The 12,977-nt window shown below is 42.1% G+C and overlaps 1 protein-coding gene across 1 annotated transcript; it reads left to right on the top strand.

The window, feature by feature from the left end:
- Positions 1-2,761: 2,761 nt before the first annotated feature.
- Positions 2,762-4,336, top strand: LOC146905027 (uncharacterized). Its single transcript, XM_085724376.1, has one exon. It carries the CDS (start codon positions 2,828-2,830, stop codon positions 4,334-4,336), a length of 1,509 nt encoding a protein of 502 aa, XP_085580502.1. The 5' UTR covers positions 2,762-2,827.
- Positions 4,337-12,977: the final 8,641 nt, after the last annotated feature.

Below are 12,977 nucleotides of genomic sequence, written 5' to 3'. Positions count from 1 at the left end.
CACGTTTGTGCGTTGTTTTGGTGAATTTCGATGACGGATTTGAATAGAGGAAGGAAAGTTGTTATGAAAACTGCAAAAAAATTTAAGAAAGGGAGGCGGTTTAAGCTTTTCCGACGGCGGCGCCGCCACTCTAAGGTGGTCGGCCACCGCGCCGGAGTATTGGAGAAGATGAAGCTTCATCTTCTATCTTTCTTGTTCCAGATCGGTTAGGGTGAGAGAGAAGAGAGGTTTTAATGTTTTGAAAGAGTTTGTTTGGAAAAATAAGGAAGAAAGGGTCCAATCCTTTTATACCATAGGCTAACTGAACCGGGTTCTTTAACCCATATTTAGTCCGACCCGCTCCACAACCCGACCGCTTCACTCTCCCTAAGCCCAGTCTGCATGTTACTGCATGCTGTTGCTACTCGCCCCCCCCCCCCCCCCCCCCTCTGTGCTATTTAACCATTTTTTTGACTGCTCACACCCCCCGTCCATTCAAAAACTCTTGTAAAAAAATTCCACAAAATTTCCAGTATTTTTCTTGTGTCTTGTGATGAATTTCGGGGTATCTTGCATGCTAAATCTTGATCACACCATATAATTTTTATCTTGATTCTTGATTAATGCTTTGTATCCATTTTTACTCGAATCTTGATAAAAATTTCTAAGTGCTTTGTGAATGTTGAGGTGATCAATTTTTAGCACTTGATACTTGTTCCTTGGAATGTAATTACGTGTTAAAACCTACTTCGAAAATAATGGGGGTTTGTTTTGTCATTTTTGCCACTTCTAGTCAAAACTTTTGTGAATTTTGTGATGTGTTTTTATCCTTGAATTTTGGTGCATAATTGTGGCCATGGATATGTGTTTTTTTAAGTGATTTTCCCTTTGATTTTGATATATGCTTGCTGTTTTGATATGGTCTTTTGTGAATTTTGTGTTTGGTGAATAATATGAAACAAGAGTGCATAAATAACTTGAAAATTTTGTAAACTTTGGCATGGGTAAATCCTTAGATTCTCATGTTAGTTTTCTTGAAACAAGTCATTCAAAGGCTTCTCCAATATTATGAGAATCTAGGCTTCAACCTAGTTTTAGTTTATTTGCATTAAGTTTCAAGTTCTTTTATCACTTTTTGTCAAGCTTGTTGGTTTACTTTTCTTGCAAGTTACAAATAGTTTTACTATGCTTTTTAATACTAGTTTCCATGTCATTTATGCCACTAACCCTTTCATTTCATGTTTCATTCATCCATGAGCATCTCATCTCATTCTTATATTTTTTATCTTTATTTTCTTGCAATTTAATTTGTACAAAGATTTAGAATGTAAAGACTTAGGAATTTTGTACTATTTTTCTTATGCCTTTAAATTTCTTGCAAGACCATAGGATGTATCTAGGCCAATGGTGTAATAAGGACTATGGACTCTAATAATGTACACCGACACAAGCACCGACACATGCACACACATCACTTTAGATATGTGTTTAGGTTATGCATGTTTAGATGTATGTTTAGGATTGTATGTTTAGATGAATGCCTAGGATTTACACTTAGAAAAATCAATTTTCCAAAAAACTTGAATAAATTTCACTCAAATCTTTTTCACAATAAACCTTGGGATCAAAGTCCCATTGAATTTTTTTCCCTTTATTTTCTTAATCGAACTTCAATGAATCTAATCATACTTTGACTTTCATTTTGCAAAAAACTAATCAAACCCCACCTTTTCACAATCTCACGCCTTTAAGGCCTCTTTCTCTTCTTAAAAAATTCCAATTTTCAAAATTAAAATCAACCAACAAAAACAAAAACATTTTTGGAAGCGAACTACGACGGATTTGATCCCTTAAACGGGTACGTAGGCAAGGATAAAATTCCTTCAATTCGAATAAAATAAAAATTCAAACACATTCTTCTCCCTCCAATTCTTCACTTAGAAACTCTTAGGTTTAAATAATCACTTTCAAATAGCATTTAAAAACAAAGCACGCGCGTAGAAATTAAAGACGGTTCCTATAGGTTACTATAGTCGTTATGGGTGCCTAACACCTTCCCGTAGCGAAAACAACTCCCGGACCTCGATTCTCAAGGGTTTTGCTTACTTTTTCCCTTCCCAAGAAAAAATAAGATATCACCGGTTAAAAAGGTTCAAACGTAATCAATGTTTGACACCCGAAAAACCAAGATAAAACAGCTGGCGACTTCACTAGGGAGATTCGAGACTTACGCCTAGTCTTTATTTCCACGCTTGCGCTTTGTTTCTACTTGCTTCTTTTTACTTGCTTTCCTATGTGAATAAATGTTTAATTTCTTGCAAACGTGTGGGGTGAGAATATCAAAAGTCCTACACCCGGGCTGAGTGAACTTAGGATTTAGGAGGGATATAATCGATAATTCATTCCGGGGGTTGCCTCGTGTTTTGGATTATGCGATCAATCCCACATAGCTGAGGCATTTTGGTGGTGATGTTGTCGGCGCGTGTTGCCGCGTTTAGGCACTTTACTTCTAATTGTTCCATGACGCTATGAACCGTAGATAACCAAACCCATCCATGGCCATTTTCTAGGATGTAGTGCGGAGGCTAAACCGAGTGTTGTCTCGAGTTTTAGTCGTCACGCGATACTACACTCAAGTTAGACCTTCCACGGGTAATCATGGAGCGAGTGTTGTCTCGTGACACCATGATATATGTTGGAGAGGTTGCAACTTGGGAACCTTTTTAGAACCCGGTTACTATTATCCTAAAAGCCCTAGATTCACCGGACACCGTGTCCACCCGTGACTCCTCGACTCTGAACTTCAACCCACCATGTTTTCTCCGAACTTGAACATAATCATGCATTCATGCATACATGCATAAACCTTTTTCCATGCATTGTTATCGAAGGGCTTAGACAATTTGAATTTGTAAACATTGTAGGAATGGGGAAGACTAAGTCCTACAAGTTCAAGGAAGTGGATTTGGCTAGTTTGAGAGATTTGGCACTCAAGGTTAAGGATCCGACTGGTTTCCGACGCCGTTACGGGGCTTTACTTACTATTCTCCAGACTAATGTGGATGAGAAGCTTGTGCACACTCTAGTGCAATTCTATGATCGGGAGTATCGGTGCTTTACTTTCCCCGACTTTCAGTTGGTGCCTACTCTAGAGGCTTATTCTCACTTGATGGGTCTATCTATTGCTAAGGGGGTGCCCTTTGGGGGACTTGAGAATCCTCCTACTCCATTGGTTATTGCTAAAGATCTCTATCTCAAGACCACCGACGTCTCCAAGAATCTTGTCACTAAGGCACGCATCCGAGGGTTCACTTCAGAGTATCTTCTTGAGAAAGCCAACCTCAATACCACTTGTCAGGACACTCTCGAGGCTATTCTTGCACTTCTCATCTATGGGCTTATTCTCTTTCCAAATCTTGATGACTTCGTGGACATGAATACTATTATGATCTTCCACTCCAAGAATCCGGTTCCTACCTTGCTAGCTGACACATACCATGCTATTCACGATCGTTCCGGCAAAGGTCGTGGATACATTCTTTGTTGTGTGCCTCTTCTCTATAGGTGGTTTATTTCGCACCTTCCGGAGTCTTTCCACGACAATCCGGAGAATTGGTCTATTTCACAGAGGATTATGGCTCTCACTCCTAATGAAGTGGTTTGGCTCACTCCAGCTTCTAGAGTCAAGGAAATTATCTTTGGTGGTGGGAAATTTCTTAATGTACCTCTTCTTGGTACCCGGGGTGGAATCAACTATAACCCGGAGCTCGCCTTGCGACAATTTGGTTTCCCGATGAAAGAAAAACCCATCAATCTTGCTACAGCTCCTTACTTCTTTCACTACTCCAATGCTCCCACAGGAATAAGAGAGGATTTCATAGGAGCTTGGTCCAAACTTCGGAAGAAAGAGGTGAAGCATATGGGTGTAAGGTCCGGTGTTGCTCATGAGGCCTATACACAGTGGGTGATAAACCAAGCTGTGGAGATTGGTATGCCTTACCCCTCTATGAGATATGTGTCTGCATCTATTCCTACCATGCCTTTGCCTCTACTTCCACCTACTCAGGAGATGTATCAGGAGCATCTAGCTATGGAGAGTCGGGAGAAGCATCAGTGGAGGGCTAGATACTATGAGGCTGAGAACTTGATCATGACTTTGGATGGAAAGGATGAGCAGCAGACTCATGAGGTCTTGACACTGAAGAAAGAGTTAGCTAAGGCTAGGAGAGAGATTGAAGAGAAAGATAAGCTGCTTATGAGGGACTCCAAGGGGGCTAGGGGTGCCCGTGACTTTTATGCACGATACTGCAGCTATGAGTCTGAGTCTGAGGATGATGCTTTCACTTCCTATGCTTGAGGATTTCTTTTTCCTGTTGTTATTTCCAGTTGCTTATGTTGTTTTACATTTCCAAGTCTATCCCTTGGCTTAGCATTTCAAAGGGAATCGTCTTGTAAAACTATATGTTGGTTGTTTGCTTCCCGTTTATGTTAATTGTTGTTTAGTAATGTTTACAAGTTTCCAATTTGTCTAAAACCCTTCGATAACACAAAAAGGAATCTTTTTGCATATGCACATTTCATGCATCATATGCATTCATTGGTCACAAAAAACTTCTCTCGTGCTCATTGCCTCCTGGTTTTGTCCGCCGCAGTCTGAAAAGTGGCTCGTGGTCGCAAGGTTTACCAACCAGATAGAGTTCATCAAACAAGATTTCATAAGAGAAGGATTATGGCTAACTTTGAAGAACAAAATGCTCAGCTCCGTGCCGAATTGGCTGCTATGAAAGAAGACTTGGCTAAGGCTCATGACGTTATGTCCTCTATGATGGCTGCACAAGAACAACCAGCCACATCTGTTCCAGCTGCTACTGAAGCAATTCCATCTATCCCACTATCTACTGTGGCTACTGATGCTCGTTTTGTTATGCCCAATGGGCGTCCTTATGGTCTCTCAGCTTACTATTCTCCTAATACTGCTGCTGGTGTCTCTGGTTTTGCTGGTCAAGGACAGATTCTTGTATCTACTGCTATGCCTCGGGTGACTACTGTTGTTACCGATCCTATTGTACACACTGTGCAACAGGTGATCGATGTCGATACTCCGCGTGGACAAGACCCTGTAATGGAAGCTATGAAACGACAGTTAAAAGAGTTGGCCGGTGAACTCCGTGAGGTCAAGGCTAGCCGTGGAAACAATGTCTCTGCTAAGGCTCATGATCTATGCTTGGTATCCCGATTTGAGATTCCTAAGAAGTTTAAGGTGCCAGACTTTGACAAATACAATGGGTCTTCCTGTCCACATAGTCATATCATTCGGTACGTCCGGAAAATGGCCAATTATGCAGATAATGATGCACTGATGATACACTGCTTCCAAGATAGCCTAGCAGAAGATGCGGCAGATTGGTACACTGGTTTGAGCAAAGACAATATCCATACTTTCGAGGAACTTGCTGCTGCTTTTGAGAGCCATTATGAGTTCAATACCCGCTTGAAGCCAAATAGGGACTCTCTTAAGTCTTTGTCTCAGAAATCAGATGAAACTTTCCGTGAATATGCCCAGAGATGGAGAGGGGCAGCTGCCCGTGTTTCTCCTCGACTCGATGAGGAAGAATTAACACAGACGTTCCTGAAGACTCTGAAGAAGGAATATGTTGAAAGAATGATAGTCTCTGCTCCAAATAATTTCTCCGACATGGTTACTATGGGAACTCGTCTAGAGGAGGCTGTCAGAGAAGGTATTATTGTTCTTGAGAAGGGTGAATCCTCAACTAGCGCACCAAAGAAGTATGGTAATGGCCACCATAAGAAGAGGGAATCCGAAGTAGGGATGGTGTCCGGTAACCAATCTTCAGCTACTATCGCTCCTATTAATGCTGCTCAGTTACCTTTACCCTATCAATACATGCAGTACTCTCAACATCCCTTCTTCGCACCATTCTACCAACAATATTCTCTGCCACCGGGTCAACCACCAGCACCCGTTAATGCCGTTGCTCAACAAGTACAACAACAGCCTCCTGCTCAACAACAGCAGCAACAACAGGGTCCGCGGCCCAGGACTTACTTTCCACCAATACCAATGCGGTATGCTGATCTGCTCCCAACTCTACTTGCTAAGGGACATTGTGCCACCAGACCAGGCAGGCCTCCGCCTAATCCTTTGCCTCCTAGGTTCCGACAGGATCTTACATGTGAATTCCATCAGGGTGCTCAAGGTCATGATGTTGAAGGTTGTTATGCTTTGAAATATGTTGTGAAGGATCTGATAGACAGAGGAAGGCTGACCTTTGAGAATAGTGTTCCTCATGTTCTTGACAATCCACTCCCAAATCATGCCGCAGTTAACATGATCGAGGCTTTTGAAAGGGTTCCTATTTCTAGAGAGAATCCCATGTTGGATGTCCGCAATGTTGCTACTCCTTTGGTGCCGCTACATGTCAAACTGTGTCAAGCTTCTTTGTTTAATCACGATCATGCTTCCTGTTCAGAATGCCTTCAAAATCCTATGGGCTGTTGTGTGGTGCAAGATGATATACAGAGCCTGATGGATGACAAGCACCTGATTGCCAGTGATGTATGTGTGATTGTGCCAGTGTTTCATGATTCTCCCGCTGAAAGTGTATCTAAGACAAGGAATGTTGAGCCCTTAGTGATCAGGTTACCTGGTCCAGTATCTTACGCCTCTACAAAAGCAATCCCTTACAAGTACAATGCAACCATGACGGAGAATGGAGTGGAAGTGCCTCTGGTATCCCTAGCTACAGTTTATAATGTTGCAGGAGAAATTACAACCCTGAGAAGCGGAAAAGTCCGTCCACCCTTGTTCCAAAAGAAGGTGGTTACGCCTATTGCCACAGTGACTCCACCAGTTGCTCCTTCTGTTGACAAGAGCCCCGACCCAACAGGCCAATCTATTGACGAATCCAATCTGGATGAAATTCTGAGGCTTATTAAAAAGAGTGACTATAAGATTGTCGACCAGCTGCTGCAAGCTCCGTCAAAGATATCCATCTTGTCTCTGCTCTTGAGTTCAGAAGCTCACAGGAAAGTGTTGATGAAAGTACTGGAACAGGCCTACGTTGATCATGAAGTCTCTGTGGATCAGTTCGATGGAATAGTGGGTAACATCACTGCTTGCAATAACTTGGGGTTTGGTGACGATGAACTCCCCGAAGCAGGGAAATACCACAACCTAGCTCTCCATATCTCGGTGCACTGCAAGTCTGACGTGATATCTAATGTGTTGGTGGACACTGGATCATCTTTAAATGTAATGCCTGAATCTACACTAAGGCAGTTGAGTCATCATGGAATTTCTCTGAGGGGAAGTAGCTATTTGGTTAAGGCTTTCGACGGATATCGCAAAGATGTTCTTGGAGAAGTAGACTTGCCAATTACCATTGGTCCCGAGACATTCCAGATCACTTTCCAGGTCATGGACATCAATGCCTCTTACAGTTGTCTCCTCGGAAGACCGTGGATTCACGACGCTGGGGCAGTAACTTCTACTTTGCACCAAAAGCTCAAGTTTGTGAAGAACGGTAAGATTGTCACTGTGCATGGTGAAGAAGCATATCTAGTTAGCCAAGTATCATCTTTCTCTTGTGTCGAAGCAGGGTCCGCCGAAGGGACGTCATTTCAAGGCTTGACCGTTGAAGGTGCGGAGCCTCGAAGAGCTGGTACTGCTATGGCTTCACTGAAAGACGCCCAGAAGGCTGTTCAAGAAGGGCAAGCTGCTGGCTGGGGCAAAGTAATTCAGATCCTGGAAAACAAGCGTAAAGAGGGCCTTGGATTCTCCCCGACTTCAGGCGTTTCAACAGGAACTTTCTACAGTGATGGGTTTATCAATGCTATTGCTGAAGATGCTGCTGAGAGTAGTTACGTGCCTACATTTGTTGTACCAGGAGGCACTGTGAGAAATTGGGAGGCCATTGATGTTCCTTTAGTCATGCATGCTTCCATGTAATGTGTCTTGTTGCTCATGTTTTTCTTTGTTTTCAAAATAACAATCCTTTCGCTCTGCCCAAGGCGAAAGTGATATCATTGTAAGGGCATGTTTGTTTCGGCATTGCCGTTATTAATAAAAGTTGTCGTCTTTTCCGCGACTCTTTGTTTTTTTTTTACTTTTTTAGTGCCTTTTTCTTGGAAATAATGGTAATGCCAGAAAAAAACCAAAACATCTGTATTTTCTTATTAATTTCAAAAATCTGCATGAAAAATATGCTTCCTAAAAATCATTCCAACCATATTATGCAGATTGAACCACAATAAACCCGTTGAACACAGTGACCCTATGGTTCCTCCAAATTTTGAATTCCCCGTATGTGAAGCTGAAGATGAGGAAGATGATGAAGAGATACCGTATGAGATCACTCGATTGCTTGAGCAAGAAAGAAGAGCCATTCAGCCTCACCAGGAAGAGATTGAACTTATCAACCTGGGTACTGAAGAAAACAAGCGAGAGATCAAGATCGGTGCTGCACTTGAGCCAGAGGTGAAGAGGAAGATTACTAAGCTTCTCCATGATTAACCAGATGTCTTTGCATGGTCCTATGAAGATATGCCGGGTCTAGATCCCAAGATTGTGGAACATCGGATACCGACAAGACCTGGATGTCCTCCTGTCAAACAGAAATTGAGAAGGTCTCGTCCAGACATGGCTCTTAAGATCAAGGCTGAGGTGCAGAAGCAAATTGATGCAGGTTTCCTCATGACAGCTGAATATCCTGAGTGGATTGCCAACATTGTACCAGTACCAAAGAAAGATGGGAAAGTTCGAATGTGTGTTGATTACAGAGACCTGAACAAAGCCAGTCCAAAAGATAACTTCCCATTGCCTCATATTGATGTTCTTGTGGACAGTACTGCTCAATCCAAAGTGTTCTCCTTTATGGATGGGTTCTCTGGCTATAATCAGATACGAATGTCACCTGAAGATAGAGAAAAGACGTCCTTCATCACTCCATGGGGAACATTCTGTTATAAAGTGATGCTGTTTGGCTTGATAAATGCTGGTGCTACCTATCAAAGAGGTATGACAACTCTGTTTCATGATATGATTCACAAAGAGATCGAAGTATATGTTGATGATATGATTGTGAAGTCAAGTGATGAAGAGCAGCATGTGGTGTATTTGAAAAAGATGTTTGAGAGATTGAGAAAGTACAAGCTGCGGTTGAATCCTAACAAATGTACATTTGGTGTAAGATCTGGAAAGTTGCTAGGCTTCATTGTCAGTCAAAGAGACATTGAAGTTGATCCTGACAAAGTCCGAGCCATCAGAGAGATGCCGGCCCCTCAGACTGAAAAGCAAGTCAGAGGTTTCCTCGGACGTCTGAACTATATTTCAAGATTCATATCTCACATGACTACTACCTGTGGTCCAATTTTCAAATTGCTCAGAAAGAATCAGCCTGTTGTATGGAATGATGAATGTCAGGAAGCTTTTGATAGCATTAAAGAATACCTGTTGGAACCACCTATCCTTGTCCCGCCAGTGGAAGGAAGGTCTTTGATTATGTATCTGTTAGTATTAGATGATTCTGTGGGTTGTGTTCTCGGTCAACAAGACGAGACTGGAAAGAAAGAACATGTTATCTACTATCTGAGCAAGAAGTTCACCGACTGTGAGACTCAGTATACAATACTTGAAAAGACTTGTTGTGCTTTAGCCTGGGCTGCCAAACGCCTGCGTCATTATATGGTGAATCATACAACTTGGTTGATATCCCGAATGGATCCAATCAAGTACATCTTTGAGAAGTCTGCTGTTACTGGAAAGATTGCACGTTGGCAAATGTTGTTGTCTGAATATGATATTGTGTACAAAGCTCAGAAAGCAATTAAAGGAAGTATTCTTGCTGAGCATCTTGCTTGTCAACCTCTTGATGATTACCAGCCGATTAAGTTTGATTTCCCTGATGAAGAGATCATGTATTTGAAAGCGAAAGACTGTGAGGAACCACTGATCAATGAAGGGCCGGACCCCAATAGCAAGTGGGGGTTGGTATTTGATGGTGCTGTTAATGCTTATGGTAAAGGAATTGGGGCCATCATTGTAACACCGCAGGGGCACCACATTCCTTTCACCGCTCGAATAACTTTTGAATGCACAAACAACATAGCTGAATATGAGGCATGTATCTTGGGTATTGAAGAAGCCCTTGATCTAAGAATTAAGCACCTTGACATCTATGGAGATTCTGCACTTGTCATTAATCAGATAAAAGGCGAATGGGAGACTCATCATGAGAAGTTGATCCCATACCGTGACTATGCAAGACGTCTGTTGACATACTTTACCAAGGTTGAGCTGCACCATATCCCTCGAGATGAAAATCAGATGGCTGACTCTCTTGCTACTTTGTCTTCTATGTTTCGTGTCAATCACTGGAATGATGTGCCCGTGATCAAGGTGCAACGTCTTGATAGACCCGCTCATGTGTTTACTATTGAAAATATGCTAGATCAAGCTGATGAAGTTGTGAATGATAAAAAACCTTGGTATTACAACATCAAACAATTCTTGCAGAATCGCGAATATCTGCCTGGTGCTTCCAACAGGGATAAAAAGACTTTGAGACGATGGGCTAGTAGATTCCTTCTGGACGGAGAAATCCTATACAAGAGGAACTATGATATGGTCTTGCTGAGATGTGTTGATAAACAAGAAGCTGAAAAATTGATGCATGATGTACATGACGGTACTTTTGGGACCCATGCTTCGGGCCACACCATGTCAAGGAAACTGTTAAGAGCCGGCTATTACTGGATAACCATGGAGCGTGACTGCCACAAACATGCCAAAAGATGTCACAAGTGTCAAATTTATGCTGACAAGATTCATGTACCTCCACATGCTCTCAATGTTATATCTTCCCCATGGCCTTTCTCTATGTGGGGCATTGACATGATCGGAAGAATTGAACCAAAAGCTTCCAACGGACATCGTTTCATTCTAGTGGCAATTGACTACTTCACCAAGTGGGTCGAGGCTGCTTCCTATGCAAATGTGACCAAGCAAGTGGTTGTCAAGTTTATCAAGAATAACATCATCAGTCGATATGGTGTTCCCAACAAGATCATCACTGACAATGGTTCCAATCTGAACGATAGCATGATGCAGGCTTTATGTGAAGAATTCAAAATTGAACATCACAACTCTTCTCCTTATAGACCTCAGATGAATGGTGCAGTTGAGGCCGCTAACAAGAACATCAAGAAGATTGTTCAGAAGATGGTCACTACCTATAAAGACTGGCATGAGATGCTACCGTTCGCCTTGCATGGTTATCGTACTACGGTGCGCAGTTCAACCGGGGCAACTCCTTTCTCTTTGGTGTATGGCATGGAAGCAGTTCTCCCTCTGGAAGTGGAGATTCCATCTCTTCGAGTAATCATGGAAGCAAAATTAACTGAGGCTGAATGGTGTCAAAGTCGGTATGATCAAATGACTCTGATTGAAGAGAAACGTATGGATTCTATGGCTCATGGACAGTTGTACCAAGTACGAATGAAGAATGCTTTTGACAAGAAAGTCCGACCTCGAGAATTCAAGGAAGGCGAACTTGTATTGAAAAGAAGGATAAGTCAGCAACCCGACCCAAGGGGCAAGTGGACACCTAACTATGAAGGTCCTTATGTTGTCAAGAAGGCTTTCTCTGGTGGTGCTTTGATTCTTACACACATGGATGGTGTTGAACTTCCAAATCCTGTTAATGCCGATATAGTCAAGAAATACTTTGTCTAAAAAGAAAAGAACAGCGTGGTAGGTCGAAAACCCGAAAGGGCGGCCTAGGCAAAAATGCGCTTCCCGGTGGATCGAAAACCCGAAAGGGCGATCCAGGCAAAAGTTAGGGACAAAAAATGAATATGAAAAAGCTCGCTGAGATTGTACGCAACTCAGGCAAGAATGAGCGCCTCGATGAGCCGAAAACCCGAAAGGGCGGTTCATGCAAAAATGAGGTTGACAATAAAAGACAAGTAACTATATCTGGCAAACCACCATCACCCCTTGGGGCATCTGCAACTGTCAATAATCATCTTCATCAGAAGCTTCTGTACATGTGAATTCAAAATTTCTATGAAATGTAGCGGTCATCGTGTTCAATGTATCACCAACCAATAAAATTACCATTTCCCAAGCTTTGTAAATTCGTGAAGTCATGCCTTCGGCTGACTCTCACTCTTCTACATCAATTTGAGCCTGTGTTATTGTTTTAAACTCTATTTTTCTTTCCACTTTCAATGCTATATACAAAATATTTTCTTTCCATTTTGATAATGTCAATATCTGAAACAAACATTTTTGAAAATTGAAAATCTTTTCCTGTCTATTTTGAAAGCAAACCTGAGCAATAAGGTACATTTCAATGAAACATGCATGAATAAATGAATGTCAATGTCTATTTCAATACTTGTTACAAGCAGGTTACTCCCCAGGATGATCTGTGGTCAATGGCAAGAATAAAAAAAGAGAATGAAAATAAAAAAATTGAAAAAAATGAAAATGAAAAGCTCGCTAAGTTGAAACCCGAAAGGGCGGCTTAGGCAAAAATGAGCACCCCGCTGATTGACAACCTATGAAGGCAATGCAGGCAAAAATGGGGCAATGAAAAGAATTTTATTCCCCGGTGAATCGAAAACCCGAAAGGGCGGTTCAGGCAAAAATGGGGTTGAAAATGAAAGAATGAAAGAATGAAAATGATATGAAAAGCATTGACCACAGGTGCGAACATCCAATGTTTACCCAGCACTGACACGCCTAGCAACGGCGACCTGTATCCAAGAATCTTCCAAGGATCCCTCCTTTACAGTTTATATTGACCTCAGCCATGGTTTCGATACGTCTCTCAACGACGGTCTCTCCAAAGAGGTTTTTTCCCCTGTGAATATATTGCAGCACGAGCCACTACGTGCCCAACCTTCCAATGTTTCGTCTGCCTCTGTGAAACTTCTCTGTCAAACTACGAACCAATCATGCATTTCAAGCATTC

This window comes from Medicago sativa, chromosome 7 (genome assembly GCF_051527215.1).
Source record: "Medicago sativa cultivar Bolivia chromosome 7, Bolivia_mono, whole genome shotgun sequence".
Taxonomy (NCBI): Eukaryota; Viridiplantae; Streptophyta; class Magnoliopsida; order Fabales; family Fabaceae; genus Medicago; species Medicago sativa.
This window is presented reverse-complemented; position numbering and strand designations above follow the sequence as displayed.

Excerpts from the sequence above, each read along its gene's own strand:
- LOC146905027 (XM_085724376.1), top strand. The coding sequence starts at position 2,828 with ATGCATACATGCATAAACCTTTTTCCATGCATTGTTATCGAAGGGCTT.